This window comes from Desmodus rotundus, chromosome 6 (genome assembly GCF_022682495.2).
Source record: "Desmodus rotundus isolate HL8 chromosome 6, HLdesRot8A.1, whole genome shotgun sequence".
In the NCBI taxonomy this organism is placed as follows: domain Eukaryota; kingdom Metazoa; phylum Chordata; class Mammalia; order Chiroptera; family Phyllostomidae; genus Desmodus; species Desmodus rotundus.
This window is the reverse complement of record NC_071392.1, coordinates 29397334-29421220: the sequence shown is the minus strand read 5'-3', so window position 1 is coordinate 29421220 and position 23887 is coordinate 29397334. Positions and strand designations below refer to the sequence as shown.

The following is a 23887-nucleotide window of genomic DNA, read 5'->3' as shown; positions in this document are numbered from 1 at the left end:
TAGTTCTATCACATCTTCTACGTTACTTGGTGTTTTGCTGTAAGAAAACACTCATTCATTCATTCATTCATTCAATATCAGTATAGATTCAGGGACTCTGATAATACATTATTTATAATACAGTATTAAATTTATTTTATTAATCAAATTGTCCCATATTTGGCCAGCGTAAGCTTCTTCTAGCTAGCTCCTGAATTATTTTAATAAATTCCCATGATTCTTTGAGCACTTTCTTATTTTTTGGCACAAGGGAATGTTCTGAGTTCATCTAGTAGTTGCCCTGTCCCAGCCCTGTAGCCAGCCGTTTCCTCAAGGAGCCTGGGCTTCTAGAAACCAAGATTTGGCCGCTAGGTGTTGTGGGTATTATTGCTTCTAGTTTCTCTCCGTGGATAGAACTAGGACATATGTGGACGTATGTATGCACACACACATACTTCTTCTATCTGTCTGTTCATTGAAAGCTGCAGGTTGATACTGATCCCTCCCACTCCGTTCCAGCTCTGCAGAGTTCCATGCAGCCTCTCCCCTTTCCAGTTTGCAAGTCCCTTCTCCCAAGGTGACAAACCTGGCTTCCGTTATCCACAAAATCTTTACTTCTCTGTACAGTCCTAACACACAACCAAGGTTTCAGAATTGCAGACCCATACCACAGTAAAACAAAAACAAAAACAAAAAAAACTTACTGGAATATAATATTTAGAATTCTTTCTGTTAACTTCAAGCAAATAGTCTAAACACTATATTCCAATTGCATAAGTGAGTTCTACCCCCCACCACTTGAGTATGGCTAAAATATTCATTTTTCATACAGTTGGATTCATTTTTAAATTCTTTTTAAATTTTCAGTTACAGTTGACATTCCATATATATTAATTTTAGTTGTATAGCATACTGTTTAGACATTTATATAACTTACAAGGTATGGATTCATTCATTTGTTTGCTTGCTTGCTTCATTTTGGGTGCTCCTATTACTGGGATATCTACCCGCTTAATGTATTTATTTAGTTTGTATTCACTCATTTTGCGTGTGTTAGACATTAATATGGTTCTAAAGGTTAGAATCATACCAAACATACTTAGAGAAGAATCACTCCTCTGCTCCCATCTTTTACCCCAACTGTTGTTAGTACCTCAGGCAGCTAGGAAGGTCACAATTTGCCTCTAATTGTTTTCACCAAATGCCCCAGGTTTTTCTTACTGGGTGCGCTCTGAGTCAGGTAAATAAAATGGTCATCCAGGGAACCACTAGACAGGTAACATAATAATGACAATTGTCTTGGAAAGAGGTTTTAAAGGAACTCTAACCATTCTGTCCTCGCTGTTGGCTACCAGAACGCTGGTTTGTATCAGGATTGCAGGCTATTTTCAAAGCTACTCGGGAGCTGGAGAGGGGAGGCTGAGAACAGGGCAGGTTAAAATGCCAGGAAGCTTGCTGTGGTTCCCAAGATTCAACTGCTTTATGTGCATAAACTCTCCCCAGATGCTATAAGCCTTTGGTTAGCTCCCGGAGTTTGGAAAATGTTAATTTTGACCTTTTTTAGTCAGTTTTCTCATTTATGGAGGAGAGAATTTTCAGCAGTCTTTACTTCCCATTTGCTGACCCAGAGTGAATTAAAACAAATAAAAATAAAAATAAATAAATGTAAATGGGATCAAGTTAATTTTCTACTTCAAATGCTTAATTTCCAATGCTCATAAAATGCAAACTCCTTGATAAAGGTCTATAAGACTACAAGAATTCTGTTTACATCTCCAAGATCATCTTCTCAAAGAAAAAAATTGAAGCTATTGGGTTTTTTTTTTTTGCATTTCCAATACAATTTAATTTTTCTTAATTATTTTTATTGAGATAAATTTGACCTATAACACTGTGGAAATTTAAGGTGTACACTGTGTTGGATTGATTTATTTATACCTGAATTGTCTTTTATGCCACCACCCTCTCACTCAAAATGCTCCAGCCACACAGGGCCCCTTCACATTGGTGAGACAGAAGTGTCAGCAAACCTACTTTTACTGGCTACAGTGCAAAAAGAACGGGTTTCTGACCACTCTGTTGGCTCCCCTCTTTTGTGCCCTCTTGGCCCTGATTCAAGTCCATCAGGAAAGAGCACATTCGTCTCTCTCTCCGTAGCCTCAGTGAAACTGACTGACATCCCACAGGCCTGCTGGGTCAGAGGTCTGACCTGTGTCCAGAGGGAGTCTGTGATCTGATTCGCCAGGCCTGAGATCTAGTGATGGGTGTGGAGCCAATTCAAGTGGGAGCACCTGGATTGAAAGTATGTCGGGATGGTTGCCCAGGGATAATAGGGAAGGTTGCCAACCGAAGATGAATAGGTGCTGGGCAGAAACTATAATCACAGTTTCTTTCCATTGCTTTTGGGCCCCTACTCATGCTCTTTCATCTGACTAGATTGTTAGGCATGACTGGCTGGCGATCGTTGCTCCAATTTTATCTTAAATGTTTTCTCTTAAAACAGACCGATTTCGATCGTTTAGTAAGTAAGTAGCCGCTTTCTCCACTCTGGATTGCAACACTTCTTTACCCTTCCCAGCCTTTAGTCACTGACATGAGATTGATTTCCTGAACAAATATTTATTTAGCACAAATAGTGCCAGACAGTACACTAGACCTTGTTTATTCTTTCATATCACATTATGTCTGCTTTATTTCCCAAGCATAATTCAATGCCTAGAACATAGTAAATCCTAAATATTCAGGGAATGGACGAATGAAGTGGCCTTGATACTTAATTCAGTAAGGTTTTTTGCTATGTTTTGGAGGAGAAAAGAGGAATATATTACTGTGTTAGACAAGTTCATCCCAGGCTTTCGTCATTGTTTGCCCCTTCATTCGTTTGGGGCACACACCAGGACTCCACATTTAGGTGATAAAAAGAAGCTCAGTATACAAAATCACATAAAAATTAAATATTTATAAAATTAGTAATATAAGTCCACAATACATTACTGGAAACTCTAGGGACCAGGTCTACTTTACTATTTAATTGTGTTCAGATTTTATAAATGTAATGAATGCTAGTTATGTTCCTTATACAACACATTTAGTGGGGTTAAGGGCAATACCTGGTAATAAAATGTTAAAATTTCCATAGCAAAACATCACACCAAGAAGGATTAAGAAGGACAAAATAAGCATCCTCATTTTTGTTTAGTTCAGGTTCTACCATTAAATGGATTTTTATGAACTTATACAAAAATGAAGATCTGTGGATTTGGGAATTGCTCATAAGGGGTTGTGACTTGTAATCATATACTTTTCTACAAGAATTCAATGCAATATTTTTCCAAAATTAGCTTACCTACCTTGGTTATTACTGGGTTGGTCAAAAAATTTTAGTTTTTTCCATAAAATAAGAGACATTTTTCATTTTCAACAATAATTTTATTGATTTGGGTATTTTGAGTATGTCGGCTCCTCCTGCTATTGGCTTCTAGTGGGTAGAGGCCAGGGGTGCTGCTAAACATCTTCCAGTGCATGAGACAGCCCCACAGCAAAGAATTATTTGTCCAAAATGTCAATAGTACAAGAAGCTTCACAGACCACTTCTGACATGTGTGATCAGTCCCAGCGCCCTCTCTGTACACAGCACACATCTTTTGTGTGTGTGTTTCAGTTGTTTTTACCTTTCTTGAAATAATAAAGCATAACCTGCTGAAAATGTTGCATATTTTCTTCCATCTTCAGTATTAAAATGGCCGCACAAAAATTCACCAATTTTGATGTTTTTTTTAATTCATGCTGATGACAGCTGCCACAATACAATCTAACAAAATTGTCTCAAACGAAGTAAAAGACAACTAAGCACTACTAGAGCCATCGTATGGAAAAAACCAAACGAATTTTTGGACACCCCAATATATCTAGGCAGTTTCTCATTGTTGTTGTTGTTACTTTTATTTCCATTGAATTAAAAATTCTAACTCACAATTTGGGTCATTGGGAATGACAGAACTGCTTATTCACATAATTATATTTTTCATCGTTATATACACAGTGAGCAAAAGTACAGTTACACGTGAAAGTTTATTCTCGTATTATTATTATTATTATTATTGTATCATTTTCCATAGACAACTGTAAACCTCCCTTGCCCCCCGGTGTACAGCTGCTAGTCCATAAGCACTTACCGCACGTTTCAACCAGCCCCCACGCTCGTGGTTGCTGCACTATTTCCTCTTCCTGAGTCCACGGGAAGACTACGTTTCACAGCATCCACAGCAATTATGTTGGGGGGATATGACAGTCCCAGCCAATGGAGCACAGATGAAAGTAACAGATGACATTTGGAAGCCCAGCTCCTAAAAACAGTCCGCATGACCCTGCAGTTCTCACTTTGTTTTCCGTAGAAATCTTGGATGTCGCATGTTCCAGATCATATAGCATTCACGATGGAGGAAGGCTGGCCTGATTGCACTGGGCTGGAAGTGACTAGTAAACTTCTACTGTGTAAAGCAACTGTGAACTCAGGAATGTATTTGTCACATTGACACAGCTCGTGAACAATTTTCCCCAAAATGAAACATCAACCTTCTCATGGTATGAGTTTCCAGTGATCAAGCAAAAACCTCATCAGGCAATTCTTCCTTATATATTAACCTCATGTATATCACAAGTTGACTTCCTCCCACTTCAATGTGAAACGTCAACTAAGAAGAAGTAATGACACAGTAATTGCTTTTTAACATTGTATGTCAATGAAAGCTATGCAAAATCCAAGTGTCCCTTTAACAAGACATTTTGCTAATAGCTTCTTCAGCTTTTGGCCTGAATTTCTCACCTCAAGTCTGCACAGCACCTCCCAGTTTCTCCGTGCCAGAGCTTCCCCCAGAGCACTGGGGGCTTGTCAACCTGCTCCTAACCAAAGCCCAACGTAATGCAGGGGCGTTAATGCCCGGCGGGGCAACTCTTCACTCTCGGATAGTGAGTCATTGGATGAGTCTCATTCTCCTGTTACTGGGAGGGGAAATTCTGAAGTGCATCCTACGCAATATATTAGAGGACCTGTGGTAGGACTCCCTGCTTTCCAGAATGATAGCCAGATCAATGACGTGACTTTTGTTGGCTTTCCTTCTGAACCCCCGAACATCCTCCCTCTGCTTCCACACTCGCTTCCTGGAATCACCTCCCAAATGAGTGATACATTTGGGGCGGGGACAAATTCAATATTTCTGTTGTATTGCTGCTTTTTGTGAATTCATTTATAAACAAAATCAATTTCATTCCCAATTGTTTTCTTAGAAAGGAATTGTGTATTGTTTGAAAATGGCACAAGAGAGACAACAGAAGAGTTACCTGGGTGCCATTAAGGGACAGATTTCTGATCCAATAAAACCCACTTTTAAGACTGGCGCTTGTCTTTCACAACCACATTCCCAACACCTACAGCGACCTTTGGCACATGTAAGAGCTCAGTAAATATTTTGAGTTAGATAATGAAATACTATTGAGCCAAAAAGAAGGAAATTCTGCCATTTGCAACAACATGGATGGACTGTGAGGGCCTCGTGCTAAGTGAAAAAAGTCAGAGACAAACGCTATATGGTCTCATGTGTGGAATGTAGAAACATCAAACTCTCAGAAACAGAGGTCAGATTTGTGGTCGCCAGAGGTAGGGGTGGGGTTGGAGGAAAAGGGTGAAGGTGGTCAAAAGGTACGAACTTCTGGTCATAAGATAAATTAGTTCCGGGGATGGTAATACTGTATTGTATATTTGATAGTTGCTAAGAGCAGATCTTAAATGTTCGCACAAGAAAAAAAATCTTGGTAACTATGAGAGGTGACATACGTTATCTAAACTTGTGGTAATCATTCCACAATATATAAATGTATCAAATCATTATATTGTATATGTTAAATTTACACAACGTTATACGAAAGTTATATCTCAATAAAACTGAGGAAAGGTTTTTCAAAAAGACAGGCACTTTTCTGTTTTGGCTTCTTGTATGTAAAATCCTCCCACAAAATCATCTATTCTAGTATCTTCTATTCCAATGGACTGCCCCATGTGGACCCCCACCTCCCGTAATCAGCATTAAACCCCTTTCTTTTCCTTAACACCCTTTCAAAGTATCGGTACCAATTGTTTTTCTTACTCTCCTTAATTGCTCCTGAATCTGTCTGTTCTCTCCATCTCTTCCACCACTATTCAAATCAAAGTTATTATTTTTTCAATTGTGTCTACAAGAGTCCCCTATCTGATCTATTCATGCCCACTCTGCCAACCCACTCTATCTCTTCTCTATATTAGAGCTAGATTGATTGTATTAAAGTACAGAATATGAATACGTCACCATCCTACATTCCTAAAATGCTTCAGGCTTTTCTACCTTTGAAATCATGCGTGGTTCGGTCCTACCTACCTCTGGGTTCACCCTCCTCCCACTGTCCCAACATCCCCCCCTGTACCCACACTTGGGATGCCCTGGACTTCCTAACAGAACCCTAGTCACTAGGATTTCTTCTTCCAAAAGGACTGAGCTATGTTCTTCTCTCTGCCTCAAGCATTCTTTATTTCTCCCCTTAGTCTTATGAATTTCTACTTATCCTTTTGATATCAACACAGACTAGGTCCAGTGTCCCTGGGACCAGATTTTATAGCACCAGTTACTTTCCCTCGTAGCATCAATCACAATTGCCTTTGATGTTTACTGGTATGACCACTTGATTAATGTCTGTCTTCCTTGCCAGAGTGCAAACCCCCTGAGGGCAGAGCCTGTGCTCTGTCTGCCTCGCGGCAGTGTCCTGAGAACATGACTCATGTTAACATACTGGGCATACAATACATGAGCGGCTAGTAGGGCATTCCATGGGAACTCCAAAATGCAAATTCGTGAAGCAGCTCCATCTTAAAATGGCTCACTTGAAGGTTTGTATTCACCCACTCAACGGGTGTAGTCAGGACCTAGGAAATGATAGCTCGGATCTTGGCCCGCTGACCCCAGAGGTCCCGCACCCCACCTACTCGCTGTATCTGTACTCGGAGACCCCCACCTTGGCACTGTTTTCTACTTAATTATCTTCTAGGTATTCTCTAGACCTCAAATTTAGCCTGAACATTTTTACCTAATGCTCTTTTCTGTCACCAGTGTGCGCCGACAGAGGTGAACTCGCCCGAATAGAAGTCACAACTTATTGGGTGACTGTACCTCGGAGGAAGGAAAAGTCACAAACTTTCCGGGGATATTTAAAATCTAAATCTGAGTTTTCTCGAACTCCTGGAAGTGCGGAAAACCACTGCAGCTGGGTTTTTTAGGGCCATGCCTTACGGTGGCCATGTGAAGAAACGGGTTCTACTTCACATTCACCACTGAGCCCCTGAACTCACCGTGTGTTCGTTTGCCCCCTATGAGGATATGTAGCTGGGATGGCAATCCGCTGCATGTGGCAGGGTCCTCACACTCTTTGTGACCCGTACAGTGAGAACCCTTAGGGTAGCAACCACCAACGGGAAACTATTTGGACTCTTCCTATCAAAATATAAAGTCAGAGGTAACATCCCGTTTCCGGAGGAAATTGCTGAGATTAAGGGACTTGTCAAAGATTTGTGAGATGCTGGCCAATGGTTCTTCTTATCCCCATTTAAGTCCTCAACAGGGTCAGTGTGAAAACTGATGCTAACTCCAACCACATTTTCTAATGCCTGCAGTGGCCTTTTTCCAAGAACAGAGGAATAAAGTTCCGGATCCCTGATCCACAGTTCCTGATTTATGGATTGTGTATGACTATCTCCTGCTCACTTGGGCTACCAGCAACAGTTTGGTACCACTGGCCAGAGCAACAGTTCACGGGTTCTCTGTGGCTGTGCCATAGTCCAGTCATCTGGAGTCATGGCAAGCTTTCCCTCCTCCTAGGACATGAACCGGACCCAACATATTTACAACTTTAAGATGCTCAGTCCTGAAGAACAGCAAGTAGCAAGCAATGCTCTAGTTGTCTTGGGAAGGCATATGCATAGGAGATAAACTTTTAAGAAATCCAATAACCTATACCCTCTGTTAAGTCCCAGGAAGGAGTGGATTGGGGCAGGGTTTCCAATGTCAAGGATGAAGCGTTCCCTCTAAGTGGAGGACGAGCAGTTGCATACAGTAGGAACAGAAGTCTTTGTGGATTTTGGAATCAGATTTAGGTAGCATTTGTGTGTCCTCTGGCCAATTAACAGGTAATACCAAAACCTCCCCAGAGCAGAGTAAGGAAAGGCTGTGAGGCCGGCCCAGTGTCCCTGTTAGACGGACGGCCTGATGGCCACGCTGATCCAAACTGTGTGAAGCAGACTGACATAGTCTGAGGGGACTCTGCTAAGCACTGAAAGCAGTGTTATCAAAGGGGAGCCTGGAGTTTTTTGGAGCTAATTCATGTCACCATCAGTAGGTAACTCTTCTCTTTTTTTAGTAATAGTTCTTGGCTTGCTTCTAAAGCGAGTATCTGATTATAGAGTCAGGTAATTATGCTGCCTCAGTGGTCCTTCACGAACGGTACATCATCCAATCTGCGAACCATAAAATCAAGCCAACCCTATAAGACATGACAAGGAGTGCTGTATAAAACAATCAGCTTTATGGGCCACAAGGATAAAAATATTATTTAAATGGGTTGCTCACTTAACCCTGGCCAATACACCAAGACTGTAGGTTCGATCCCCAGTCAGGGCACATACAAGTAACAAGCAGGGAATGAATAAGTAATTAGAACAAGTTGATGCTTCTCTCTCTCTTTTTCTCTTTTCCTCCCTTCCTCTCTCTCCCTAAAATCACTTTAAAAAAAATTAAATGGGTTGCTCACTTAGAACACAGAGCACGGACATTTTATACATTTATTGGAAATGCTTATAAAATCTCGTTGAATGAAGAATGAACACATGAACCTGTTCCTTAGCAACAAAAGCTTCCCACTGTAAAGGAGGCAATCGACCCTTTCTGAAGTAAATGTCAGCAGACGTTAGGCTTCATTAATAATATTTATTTTAAAGATCACTTTTTATTGTAACAAATATATAGTCATCAATGTTTTACAAATTGTCAAAAATGCTTTAAGTACAAAAGAAATACATTAGTAAAATCAAAGTTATATTGCATTATTTGGTACATACTTAATACTGTCGACATGCATACCACACGCCAGAAGAGCTCATGCATTATTGGAAGAGAGAAGAAATAAGCTATAACGGCTATATTGTTGCATTACAAGTTCATTGCTTCGGTCAGTTTTCTTTCTTCAGGGATACCATTTACCTGCAATGGGTAAGAACGAATGTGGGCAAGTATCAGTCAGGGATGGACACTTGTAGATTTTGAGCAAAACACATTATGACAAGCAGTGATCTTCTATCATCTTAACATAATTTAAAATATTTTCTCTGCACTTGGTTTAAAATTTTTTCAAAAGGAAAAATTCTAATTGAGTCCTTTCTTTCCTGGGCCAAAGCTACAATGTTCTGTGTTTGTCAAAAGGCACGGCTTGAAAATTCCTCCCACAGCAAACAAAAGAATGCGGCTGACTGCGGGGTGTATGACTGTACCTTTTAATGGTGGCTTTTTAGAAAATATCACGTGGGTCGGAAGTGCTGAGAAAATGAGAAAACCAGGAGAGGCATCGATCCTAACGGCCTGGGCCTGGTCCAAAGGGGTGTACTATCGTCAGCTTCTAGCTCTATTATCCCAGCTGGGGCTGACGTCCCAGGGTTACAGGGCCGTGGCTAGTTCATTTCTCAAAGTTCTGATGATCATTTAAAAGAAAACAACTAAATAAAACAAACTTCAAAATATGCTCTCCCCTAACAAATTCCATATAGGCAGCTACAAATAAAATTACTTGGTATCCAAGAGACAGACCTTGTGCTTAAAATAGCTTCACAAAGAAAACTGTACAGTGTTATTTACCACTGTCGCCTCATTACATTTAATAAAAAAGACAATAAAACTGTGACACTTAGCACAGTCCTCGGAGGTACTTGGGAAAATCAAATTGCCATTTCCTGACACTCAAGCACAAATCCTGTTGCCTCTTGGCGGCACTGCACTAAGCAGGGCGGAGGAGAGGTCTTGCAGCCACGGAAATAGGGAGGCAGCACCGGACCCGTGCACGTGCAGACAGAACGGAACACCTCAGGAACTGAGCAACAAACTTTTATTTTTTCTTCATTCACATGAATAGAATGGGAATAAAGGATGTGACCTGCCCCTTTCGCTCTTCTCTCCAGGAGACATGACTCTATTTGATTTTACATTTATCTGAGGCAGAAACACAACAATCTATCACAATTATTAAAAATGCCAGGGGATCGTGCACGCTCTCTCTCTCTCTCTCTCTCAGCACTTAGGTTCTTTGAAGACTCACCAAAAACAAGATGAAGAAAGAAAACAACCATGAGAAAATAGTGCACTTTAGTCAATAATATGCAAATTACAGAAAAATGTAAGAAAACAAGACGGTGGGTAATAGGCTAGAGTGTTAACTAAAAAGGAGATCGAAGCTGTCTTGACTCAAGCAGAATGCCTATTCCCGAAAACCTGACTTAGAAAAATAATTTTAAAAGTAGCTTGAACAACCTGAAATGCCTCCAGGGAAATTCTTTGGCTCTTCTCACATTTGCATAGGCATACATTGTTCTTACATTTGGAACTGCTGCCTATTACTAAAATGAAGCATGCTAACACCTACTTGTTAAATATCTATATAACTATCAAGTAAATCTCCCTAATGTCATCTACTTAGGCTTCCTTATTTCTCCTCAATGGGGAAACAAGTAAAATCTGGATTTTTAAAATACTCAAAAAGTATTTCTACTTTGTGAGTAATTGTCTCCCTTCTACTAACTCCTTGCCCAAAATAATTAAGAATCAGAGAAAAGACCCCTTAGGAGAGATGGAAGTCTGTGACGTCAAAGAAGTAGTTTTGGCATTTCCATTGTAGAAATATGCTTAAATATTTATTTCCTCTTTAAAAAAAATAAGAGCCACGTAATTAGATGTAGTGGGGATTCATTTACTTTTTTGCTCTTTATATAACATATTTATAACAAAATTTGTTCCTTCATTAATCTCCTGAATGCTTACATCAATATATTGAACAGTCTTGCTGAAACATGTTAGCATTTAATTAAAACAAGTCATCAAAATTATGGGGGAAAATTCTGATAAACGTTATTTTGTAAATGAAAATCTGATGAACAACTTCATTATACTTGCCTCAAATCTTTGAAAAGTTGTCAAACGAAAATCTCCTTAAATTCCCGAAAGCAGTAAGTAATAGAGAGGATAACATTTGAATGAAAAATATCCAGTACATTTCTATATGTGCCGAACGTTTTAAAGAGATGTACTTCATAGCTTCCCTACCACAATACCACTATTCACACTCAGGATTCCACAGCCAACTTACATCTTTAAAACTTCTCTTGCTTTTCCAAAAGAGCTAAAAAGGCATTACTGGTTGCCTGGCAATTAGAATTAAGAATCAACCACTAATTAGAAGACAATCATGAATAAGTTATCTACTCAGCACCGAGATGAATGAAATAATTGGCTGTGGAAATTTTTCAGGGACACTTGAAAGAAATAAACTTAAAGAAAGCAAGTCCTAGGGAAATAGAATAGTCCAGGGAGAATTGCCCACCATCGTGTTGTCCTTGGTCGTGTTCTAACAGCTTTTAAAAGTGGCATTAGCACAGGCCAACCATTTCTCATTCATCCCCCTGAAGCCTCCGTGATTAGTCACAATAGTTGCCTTTTGTAAGAGTCAGTTTCAAGCTGCTCACTTACTGAGACAAATCCTGGATGCATCTAAGCTCAGAATCTTTCATACCAAGGGAAAGAATAGGCAGCTTCGCTGAAGGAAGGGGATTGCATTCAGTCTTCCTTAATTAGACAGGACCTCCATGGGTGTTTCTGCCCTAAGATCATTGACCCCGTGTTTATCACTTTGATGCCAATCTATGCAATAATCTGTTATGCTCAAGTTCTAACTCTAAGGAAAGACAATTGTTTTTGCCTTACTCGGCAAAGCTCAAACCAATAAATTATATAGCACTATAACTGTCTTTTAATCTATTAGCTTCATTCATAAGTATCAACTTATGAGTACATCAATTTATTTAGTACTCACCTGTAGTCTGCTGTTGGGGAATTTGGGTCTGATGTGGCAAGTTCCTAGAAAAGATTAACATTTTTTTTAGTAAAGCTGTGTTTGCTTACATACACGTAATCAAAGAGCAGACAGAATGAAAAACTTTATAGCTAGCAAGGACCCCTAAATCATCGAGTACAGCAACCCCCCACTGAGTTTATGGATGAGGAAACCGAAGTCTGAGGAAGATAAACAAGAACAACATTGGTAACATTTGTGGAGTTGCTACTATGTGCTACATTCCATCTTACAGCAAACCCTAGGACATAGGAATTATTTCCCCCAGTTTACAGATGAAAAAACAGGCTTAGAGGTCCAAGACTGCTACATAGCTAGAAAGGAGCTGATAAAGATATGAACACAGGGGCTTGGGTCTGTAACCTGCACACTTTCAGATCCAGGTCTAGAACACGTTTACACACTCACACACTCACAGAACAGCATGTACAACCACCTTCATTCACTATGCTCAATCTGTGCTCCTTTGTCCCCATCCTAGGAAATGACCTCTGCCATCTGCCCAACTGTGCTAGTCAAAATATACAAGTCATCACCGGCCCTTCCCTCCCCTTCACTCCTCACATCTAATCACTGGGGTACTCTGGACCATTCTCCTCAACTTTTTTCAATCTGACCCCTTCTTTCCCATCTCCATGGCTAAGCTGGTTGCAGCCAGCGTCCTTTCTCACTGGATCTTTGCAACTGATCTGACCTGCTTCCTCATTCCCACTCTTGCCCCCTTACAGTGCACTGTGCACATTGCTGTCAGCTGATCTTCCAGGCACAGCTCTGGTTATGCCATTCAGGTAACACACATTTCATTATTTTCTTATACCCACCTGCCAACTAAGTTCCCAGGTTTTGGTGTGCCCCCAGAAGGCCACCAATGTATCTGGCCCCTAGTGGAGGCCTCCCTGACTACGGAAACAGAGCCACCACCACCACCGCCAGCTCCCACTTGTCCTTGCAAATTCAACTCAAAATTTGTTACGCTGAACACATATTACTCTTTGAATTTAAAAATAACCCACAGGAATGTTAACTAAATTTTAACTTATTATTTCTAATTAAAAAATAACCTCTCCAACACCTCTTCCGTGCCTCCTTGCTCTCGAAGCACCATCCCAGTAGGTCACCGTTCAGCACGCTTCCCATGCTGTCGGCGTGCTTCCCTCACGTGTCTCATGGCCCCAGAGTGCCTCCACCAGCAGTCAGTGTTTCATCTAGCATCCCCAGCAATAAGCATGAAATAAACACTGTTTGAATGAATACATGCAAAAGTGTGGATACTTACAGAGATTCACAGGATACACATGTGTTTAGTAACACTCACATAACATTTAGTTTCAAATTTGATATTAAAATTAGTTTACAAAAATGTACAATTCAGATTCTGTGTGGGAGAAATTCTAGGAGTTAGCCCCTTGCTACAGAGTAGGGTTTGATCCAAGCCGGGGATTTTCAAAGTTTTTTTGTTTCTCTTCAGCAATGGAATTCCTTTTAATTGAAATCCTAAGCAGAGCACCACGTACAAAAGAGATAAATGTGAGGCTGCCCCCAGTCGAGACAAGAGCTGGGAATTCTTCCTGCTTTGTTTCCTATGACCCTCCCTCCCCCAGCAAGCTGGCCCCTAGGGCATTTCTAAGAAATCTCCAAAAAGCAGGGTTAGAAAACCACTGATCTAAAATTATTTCAGCCAGGCAAATATTAGGTTTCAAACACAACAATCCAAAGTGGAAAACAGTACATTAGTTAACTACTGTTTCAACTCTTAAATTAATCTATAGGAATGTTAATGACTCTGAGTGATTTTTTAAAAAAAGTTTCAGTTCCATTTTAATATGCTGTTAATAAGGAAATAAAATCAATTCTAATTCAATTTAAGGAAGTTACTTAATAATTCATGTTAATAATTACATTCCTTGTTGCTATTACCTATCAGCCCTATTTATCCTTGTGTGGCCTCAGGGAGGGTTTTTTTTCTTTTGCTTTGTTTGTTCTTTCCATTTCACACTAAGTATTTATAGTGGTTTTGACAATGAAAGTAAAGAAGATAAATTTATAAACCACAAGAGGAAATAAGTTCTGGATTTAAAGATGGGAAAACAAACATCTTTACTACAAAAGTAAAAATGCCATTTCATGGGCTTTTGCGGGGCGGAAGGCAGCAGAAATTTGAGTTTTAACTTCTTAGGTAAAACTAATTTGAGTCTTTTCTACATAAGAAACTCATGCAGCACCTCCCACCACCCACACACACCCTTCTTCATTTCCTTCCTATCAGCTCTAGCTCTTCCTCGCCTATTCAAGGATTAAATCAATGCATTTTGACAAAATAAAAATAACAAAGATGACAAAGAATGCCCTTCAAAAGCCATAGGTCAAGGGTACCAAAATTCAAAATTGGTATTTAAATGAAGTCCTTGGAACCCCTTCTCCTGTTGGTCAGTGAACAAAATTTGTAAAACACTGATCAAAATCTATCTACCGCCTGGTCATTTCTTCTCCAGCCTCCGTTTTTATCTCTTCTGTTACACTGCTAAACTTTCTACACAGCAGTGGCCTTGGCTAGGCTTGACGAGAGTGCACGAGCTAGCAAGAAACCTGGAGAAGATGTATGAGAAAGCAACTGTGTGTATGACACTGGTTTGGGGATTTAGAAGTATCTGCAGTGCGTGTCCCAAGTGGTTACGTCTGAACAATGTACATGCACTCCTCGGAAGTTCAACTCCATCACAAAGTGCTCATGTGGGCAAAAAGGTGCTCAACAAAAAATACGGGGAGATTCAACGTCCCCGGAGTCTCCAAGGTATGCACACAGAGCTCTGTCTTTGCGGTTGCCCAAACTTGTCGACTGCATGTGAACCTGTGAGTGTTAGAAGTGTTAATATTTCTACGATGGGCATATTCCAAGTGGGTATCCCATTTAAGAGTTGAAGAGAGGTACCCCATAAGAGCACTGCTTCAGGATATTGGGAAAATGCTTATGAAAAACTCTGCTCTAGTTAAGATGCAGAGAACTCAGTAAGAAAATGGAACCATTTCCATCTTTAGGGAAAGCAGGCTGCTAAAGGCAATCATACAGGATAGTGGGGGTTGACTTCAAAGAGAATTCCAATAATCCTTCAAAGAAAGGACCTTTATAAAGTCATAAAACTATTTAGAATAATTAAGTTATTAAAAAACTAACTGAACAATTATTTTGTGTAAATGGCATTGCAGAGAAAAAAGACTTAAGAAAACTTTAGTTCTCTAAATTATTAGCACTGATTATTTTCTAATTTTAGCATCATTAATTACATACATTTAAATAGGAAATTATGTAAATGAGCTATTGCACAAACTTCACTCTTTAAGAAGGCAAAGGTAATAACTTGCAAATTAATAAATAAATGATTTGGGGGGAGTATGCAATTACTTATTATTTGTACAACCATTTTAAGGTAATTTGATATTCTTGGATACCCTATAGGGTAATTCTATGAGCAGGGTTGATGATTATCCACCCATTATATTCCTACTTGCTTGAAGACTCAAAAGCAAAGAAAGGTTAAGTGATTTGTATGAATCCATATAATCTGTGCCAGAGTTGAAAACAAATGCCAGTTTAGTTATGTGGAATACAAAACTACAAAACACTTCTCTTTTGAATTAGCATGGAGTCACTTAACAATAAGACACAGTAATGTATTTTTGAAGTTTCCCGATTATTTCAGCAAAACTGACATTGTCCAGACCTTGCTGATTTGAAAGCTGTAACTTTTAGTGTTTAACTAAGGGACAGGCCACTATGTGGATTAAAGACGAAGGACACCACCTGGATCTGCATAATTTTAACTTCAAAACCCAACTTTAACTAAAATCAGTGCATAAAGGAGAAAGGAGACATTCATTTATTTCTTCTAGTTTTTCCCCTGCTTAAAGCAAGCCAAAAGCAAACCTACCACAGCTTTAAAATGATACCATACAAACCTATAGAAAGAAAACCCATCAAAGAGATATTACCCTAGTGCTTCACTGTATACTTAGTGAATAATAAAAAAAGTTAATGGCTCCAAAATATTCTTAGCTGGTTAACACTTCTTGTCAGTAAGAAATCATTATCTTGGTCCCCTGAAATACTCTCTTCAACTGATACTAACTTTTATTGAAATCTAATTTTTTACTTATGGAATTTTATCATAAAGTTAATTCTTATTATTACCAAAGGGAATAATGGAAAAACACTTCAGATAAAAGCTAAAATGATTAGTTACCAAATATATTTAATTAGAAGACTTAATTCTACTTTTATACTTGTTAATTTGCAAAAGATTAAGCACAACCTACCTCCTGTTATGAAGGAGACCCAATTACCCTGGATTAGGTACTATGTTTTGTATAACGAATAAGGAAAATTTTTGTAGAGCCAATTAAAATCTTTCTAGAAAATGTTTAGGCACTTGCCCCTATTATGCATTACATTCAATCCTGTACGAAAATGCCTCCCACTCAGGAAAAGCTTATAGATATTTATGTTGATATAAGAATAATGAGAAGGCAGATCTAGCCCCTAAAATACCAAGCATCCTGGCTGGTATGGTTCAGTGCGTTGAGCACCAGCCTATGAACTGAAAGGTCACCAGTTCCATTCCTGGTCAGGGCACGTACCTGGGTTTCGGGCCAGGTCCCCAGTTGGGGGTGTGCAAGAAGCAAGAGGCAACTGATAGATGTTTCTCTTGCATATTGATGTTTCTTTCCCTCTCCTTCTCCCTCCCTTTCCCTCTAAGATATATTTCTTTAAAAAACAATTTTAGAAAACTGAATAGCTGGCATCCTCCAGCCAATGCCTGCCATAAAATTGTCAAATGAATACAATTTCCCAGTGGTTTTAGCTTTTCAACGTTTAGCACTTCTCTGTGCCATCCAGGCACTGTTTTCTAATCGGCACCCACCTGTCACCTCTCCACACCATTCTCCTCAGGCAGCTTAAGGAGGTGTGAGAAGTCTAGAGGCTGATAAGCACAAATGCACAAACAGCCCCGACTCTAGGTAATGGGCTGGACTGCCCCCTTCCTTACTTTCCTAGGCACATGCCCCTCAGGGATAATTAGGAGGAACTTGTTCCTCTTTTAGAACTCTAGTGTGGTGAAAAAGTGTGAATAACATCCCCATCCCCCCCTCCAGCCACAGCAGAAATACAGAAATAGCTCTTCGGCTTATGAATCCCCAAACCTGTGACCTTTCAGTGTTTCAATCAGGACTTCTCAACTTTTTTCCCTGCTCCGCCATAACACCGGTCCGTCAGATTCCTAATCCCCTGAAGGAGGCCCTGAGATCTGTACTAACCAGTAAGAGGTCCACAGGACCAGTAAGAGGTCCACAGGTGAGTGTGACCTTCAACTTGGCTTGGGACAACCAAGCCAGACCTGCTTGTCCTTTTCAGATCTAAAATTCTATGACTTAGAATTTGACTTTCTTAATTTAAATCATTACAAAGCTTTATCTTTGAGGTGCATCAGGCAAGTCTGTAATATATTTTTGATGTTAAATCTTTGGTCAAAAACATAACCCTAATCACAACAGTGATTTTTTGGGCAAAGCAACATTTGCTTTTTTAAGAATTATGTTATAATGTGATTTCCAGCAATGAATTGTAACAAGTTAGGGACTGTTCAGAGGAAAGAATACTTTTGACTCTTAATGGTAACATTTACTCGCTGAACTGCAAAGATAACTAAGCACAGCGCAGAGGCAGGAAGCCTGACATACCAGGGGATGGGGACGTTCTAGAGAACCTGGGGCTAGTGCTCCTCAAGACACTCACGGCCAACGGAAACAAGGATGGTGTAAGGCCCTGCACACACCGGAGAAGACTAAGACAGGCCAGTTATTGCGTCCCAGACAGACAGAATCCTGGGACAGGAAAAGGACATCAGGGGAAAAAGTAGTGAAATCTGGAGGAAAAAAGTCTGAAATCTGGCTGATAGTAAAGCATCAGGATTGGTTTCTTAGTGTAACAAATATAATAAGACACTGGAACTCTCTGTATTCTTTTTGCAGCTTGTCTGTACCTGAAAAATCCTTCCAAAGTACTAAGTTTATTAAACGATAACTACATTAGCAAAGATGAAATTAAATGTACCTGGTGACAGTTTAACAGGCTGTTTGCACTGTCTCTGTCACCCGAGAAGCAGAGGAGCACTGCACAAATGAAATCCCTCCTTTCTGAACGTATGTTCCATCACCAGGTTCTCTGCACTATTGAGTCACCTTGCCTGCAACCCCAGTCAGAGACCCTTCTGACCTTTTGAGGTCAATGACCACATATTTATCCCTGACTCCACCAAGATAGGTAAATAATCTAATCTCAGTTTTGACTCTGCTTAGATTTGTCCCTTATCCGTGGCTCAATTTTATCATCTGTAAATAATGAAACATTTGTTATTTCTACTTTATGGTGCCAATCTGGAGTCCCACGAAGCACTTTACCAAAAAACAAAGCAAAACAAAACAAAACAACAAAAAAACAAAACAACCCCCCCCCACAAAACAAACCCCAAGCCCCAAAATAAAACAATTGTGTGATTGAGAAATAACTGTGACAGCCCCTCATTACATAACTGTTATAAATTCTCTAGACCTAACACTGTTATGAGGAGGTTCTCTATGCCTCATGGGTTAACTTGTTTAAAAGACCCAAATATGTTTCTATGCAGCTTTGAATTTCCATGTTCTTGAGTCTTGCCTAGAAGCCAATGTAAACTTTTAGCCATGTCCTTATGTGTGAATATTTCTGGTGTCAAGTTTGAAGAATAGACACAAAATCCAGTAGTTAGCCAAATGATTTACGAGTGATAAATTCAGGACAGGTAGTTTGAAGAGGTGAAGAAGAAATACATGCCCTTTTAGGAAGAGGTAATTAATAATACCAGGCAGCATTACCCAAGCATATACCCAATTATCAAGTACTGTCGTTCCTCATCAAATATTTCATTTTGAAGTTAAGAATTCAGTTCAATTCAAATGACCAAAATATTTATATATGTGTGTGTATTTGGTACTGAAATAGAACTTTTTAAGGACAGGGTATGCTTTTAAGGTTAAGGAGTAAAAGCTGAATTTGCATAAAGGACAGCTGTGAGGAACCTGCGACAATAAATCTCCTATTATCTGGCATGGCTGGGAAATGAGGTTAATCACACATTCTACCTTATAGGGAGTTACCATAGAGACTGTGCACATTCTATCCACCTCCAAGAATAAGAGGAAGATAATATACACTCAACGGCGAAACTACACCGCGTGTAATTTAATTTTCCTCTGATGAGTCAGGTGCACTTGATGATCTCGCAACGCCTCGGAACAACCATTGTGAGCACCGCCAATTATCTGTGTACCCGATTTGTATAGAAGTACTAGCTAATGGAGTTTTTCCATTAGCAGAAATCTGAATTATATGAAGGTTTTCTGGGCTTCAAAATCTCAGTAAAATAGCCTATTGCGTTTACAAATAGAGAGATCCGATCAACATAATGACAGTCCTCACGGGCTTACGGAAGGACCTGGGAGACGCATTAGGTTGTAAACGAGGTAGGAAAGTTTACTTCATTATACATTTTATTTATATTGCAAAATCCTACCCACAAGAAATCAAAATAATTTTTAAGGAGCTATTCTTATGTTCGATATACATGGTTAGAAAGGAGAACTAAAAAATCGTACTTTTCCCCTCCCTTAAACTTTACAAGCAATAAAGTTTTAATGATTTACTGATAGTCAAGTTCCCCTACTCATAATGAATAATTCTCTATTCTAAAATTGATATTATTGTTATATTGTCAATAGAAGCATTTCCCAAAATGTCTTCTTTAAAGTTCCCTCTTCTGACCTTGCCCCTTGGGCTCACAAAGCAAAGCAACACACTGTGGGCTCTGAGAACTCATCTGATTAAGAAAAGCTAAAGACAAACCCATCCCAAGTGTATCTGACCATTTTATTTTTGAGAATATATATATCAACATTTGAAGAACACTTATCAACATTTCACTAGCACTTTTGGGTAAATAATGTGAGAAATAATATAAAGAATTCTTTAACTCTTTTCATTTTGTAAAATGACAAGGCTGTTCACAATTTTCCTCTAAAAATGGCAGGAGAGACTGTTAAATTGTGAACTCTTACAATATTATTGAACTTCTACTCCTCCTCCTCATCAGTATCGAATCCTGGTAAAGTGGGTTTTGTGATGTCTCACTAACCGTCGGAGAACACAGAAATCCACCCCCTTGGTCAGTACAACTCAACTGGACAATGCTGGCACCCAGTACTGTTCCCAGACAAATCTTTAATCAGTAAGAGGTTACTTTTATTTCAAATCCTAAGGTTTATGTGTCTGTGTGGGAGAGGAATTCTCCTTTCTCTCCATTTGACTTACAAAAGTGAGAAATAGGAGGATGTCAAAAATCAAACTTGTGACTTCCTTGGGGAAACTAAATTGAGCCCTTTTTAACATATGGTTAAAGAAAAAAGAAAAAAGAGCCATGCTCTTAAAAATAAGTGGCAGTTTCACCTACAATACAGTTATACCAAAACTGATTGGGCATGAGCACGGTGTTCTAACAAGCAGCCGGTGTTTCCTCGGCACCCCCCCTCACAGCTACCTCTCCAGGCGTTCTGACCACAGTCCCACACAACAGGAAGGTCTCCATCGACAAACTGTGATTGCAGCCCAAATCAGAACGGCTCGCTTTGCTATACCAGCAGATCACAAAAAAACAACTTACACTAAATGGGTCTGTGGTGACAATATTAAAATAATAGGTTAACAGAACCAAATAATTCTAACACTAGCTCTAAAAAGAACCCATCTGTCACGCTTTAGGAGAGGCCCCTCTTTGCACAAGGAACTCATCCCTGAGCAAACACACGTTATTACCTGTGTCAATTTCTTAACTAGTAAGGTGGATTATTGTGGGAAAAGTAGTAAAAGCATTCCCTGAAAGTAAGTCTGTTAACTTGGGTCAGCACAGTGGGGTTGGGATCTACACCATCCACATCCTTTCGGTGTTTTCTCTTCTCCATAAACAAACAAACAAACAAAAGCACCAGTAATGAAAAGCTCTGGTCTTTCTAAACAGGAACTGGACACAGTCATGCACATTAATAATCACTGTTTCAAGTGGATACTTACTGCTGCGTCTGCATCAATGGCATATTAGTGCTCTCATAATTGTCTGCGTGGAGAGGAGGTATGATTTCCCCTGTTACGGGGTGAAACACAGGAAGCGTTGACAGGGGCCAAGCTATCTCTCTATTCTTGGACATGTCACGAAGTTCTTTGGTAGATTTCTGAATAGCACTATGATGGACCAGTTGGATGCTAGGTCAAAAAGAAATAAAACAACATATATTTAAAATCATACATTATCCCAGCGGGTCATCAATTTGAAAAATTTTTTGAAAAAAAATTTCATCTTTTAAAGTAGGAGGCCATTATTGCAGTTTGGGCTTTCTACAAGTTATCTCAGAAAAAAGACGCGTTTCACATACTTTTAACATAGCAAAACTGAAAAGTATAAACTAATTTTTAATTAATGTCTTTCGTTAAACTAAGCTATAAAGCACTGTGTTAATATTACAGCCCTAAGTAACAAACTAGCATTCTACTTAATTTCTACGATTAAGATTAAACTACCAGAGCTTTTATATTGTTGCTTCTGACGGGGCATTTATAAATACTCACAGAAGTTTCATTTTATGGTAGGTTATTACTGTAGAGTCAGGAAAACGTGTATGAAAGGTCTTTTCATCTGTTCTCTGGTTTATAGAAATGCAGATTGGGAAATCACATAATATAAATGGCAAGTTAATATTCTGAATCTGAAATATTTTAGGTTTAGTTTTTATCTGTATAATCTTACTTTTCAAACCCTCTTTTTATTTTTAATGTCTACCCCTCCTAAATGTCTCTATTTAGAAAGCAGCTTTCACACTCATGAAATAAACTATGAGAGATGACCAATGAAAACAAAGCATGACGCACATGTAAGAAGCATGATGAGCAACTGAGAAGTGGGAAAAAATGATAAAGAAAATAACAGGAAAGAAGACACTTACTCTGGTGTTTGCATGTTTCTCTTTTCCCTAGAAACAAAACAAAATTTATGAATTAAATCATAGCATTGATATTTGGAATATTAAGACTATATGCTCATGAAATCTTGCATGATGTGGAAATGCTGACACTGTTACTATTAAATGCCACCAGGCAGCATTTGCCACCAGGCCAATGACATTACTTGGATGAGTACACATACAGAGATGGAATACTGATGAAAAACATACAGAAAAATGGGGAAAAAAAAGGAGATTAAGAATCAAGCTCTTGGAAATAAATTCTACGACATGATGAAATCAGGCTACATGTAACAATGGAAGAATTTGTTACTTGCTGCTTTATTAATTTTTTATCCTTGGCTTTGTTACTGTGACTTCCAAATAATCTCAGGAGATTATTTTAATTGATATCCTGGACATACTAACTATTCATGAACTGAATACTCGTTACTCAAATTATAGACTAATTTTCATTATTTTACTGCTAGGTTTATATGTGTGGGTATATATATTTAAACATTTAGATTGTCACCCTGTTTGACAGCAGAACAGTTGCAAGAATTCTGCCCATCACTCCTGATCAAACTAAGACCATCTGGTTAAAGTGCAGTGACCGTGTCGTAGATTCCGAAGTCTCTGCTTACTCCAGGTGGCCTGTGTCACCAAAATATCCAGCCTTAGTTATTCTTGGGACTGTTTTTGCCAGCAGGAACTGCCATCTAGCCTTCATAATTTTTGAACAGAGTAACTATATCCCCTCATTTGATTTATTAGACTCCAAACTATTTTAATTCATTTTTAAAGGAATAAAATCCTGTAGTTCGACTTGAGCACAGTTTCCATTCCTTGATAAAGTGCTTTATGAATTAAATGAAACTTAGCTTTTAATGGAATCTTATATGTCGTTATCTCAGTAGGCTCTATAGTTTTTTATTAGTGTTTTAAAGTACTCACACGCCTTCCCGTCGGCAGCACATGATATAAGCAAGTATTAGAAAAAGGACCAATGCTACCGCCGAGGGCACAGCCAGTGTAATTAGGAAATCCGTGTAATAGTCTCTGCTTTTCAAAGAATCGGAAGGGGGTTTGTACTCTCCACCATCAGGTAAGATCCCCTCTCCACGAATCACTTCCTGATAGGTGGACACTTGCTTTGTTTTATCAACCTGATACAAAAGAAGACAATTACAAATCGAATTAATAGCTGCAAACATGATGAGATTTTAAGCTCTAGCATATCAAAACATTTTCTGACAAATTTCAAAAAGCAACCTTTTCCCATTACTCTATCACCTTGAACTTGCAATTTTTGAGGGCAGCTATGAGGGCAGCTAGGAAGAACTAATGAATAAAAGTAATAAATTGAAGGTTGTACGTTGGCCTACTTTCGATGTTCTCTCACTATACTTGTGCATACATACATGTATATATACATAACATGTGTGTATGCAGTTGTCCAGTTTCTCTTCTCCAAAGCAGAAGTCCTTCAAACTAGTATGCAAATATCTTACTGCCTACTGACAAACCTTCAGTGCGGATGTTAACAAACCATAAACTTGCTGATAACCAGGCGTGTGGGTGTGGTTTCCAAAGTCAGCAAAACAGAAAAGAAAGAAATGAGAGGCATTTTCTCAATGAT

General features: G+C 39.1%; 1 protein-coding gene across 3 annotated transcripts in view; it reads right to left on the bottom strand.

Annotated features, from left to right (window-relative positions):
• Positions 1-8967: 8967 nt before the first annotated feature.
• Positions 8968-23887, bottom strand: part of SGCE (sarcoglycan epsilon) — a 67390-nt gene continuing 52470 nt past the window's right edge. The window contains exons 7-12 of one of the 3 annotated variants that reach the window (XM_053926430.1): positions 23203-23414; positions 22249-22275; positions 21323-21511; positions 12130-12173; positions 11214-11248; positions 8968-9257 (exon numbers count right to left, since the gene is read on the bottom strand). In XM_053926430.1, the coding sequence (XP_053782405.1) occupies positions 9207-9257; positions 11214-11248; positions 12130-12173; positions 21323-21511; positions 22249-22275; positions 23203-23414 (558 nt within the window). In that variant the 3' untranslated portion in view covers positions 8968-9206. Of the gene's footprint in view, positions 9258-11213; positions 11249-12118; positions 12174-21322; positions 21512-22248; positions 22276-23202; positions 23415-23887 lie in introns of those variants that run through there. The other 2 variants (XM_024577223.3, XM_024577225.3) reach the window with 2 other exon arrangements.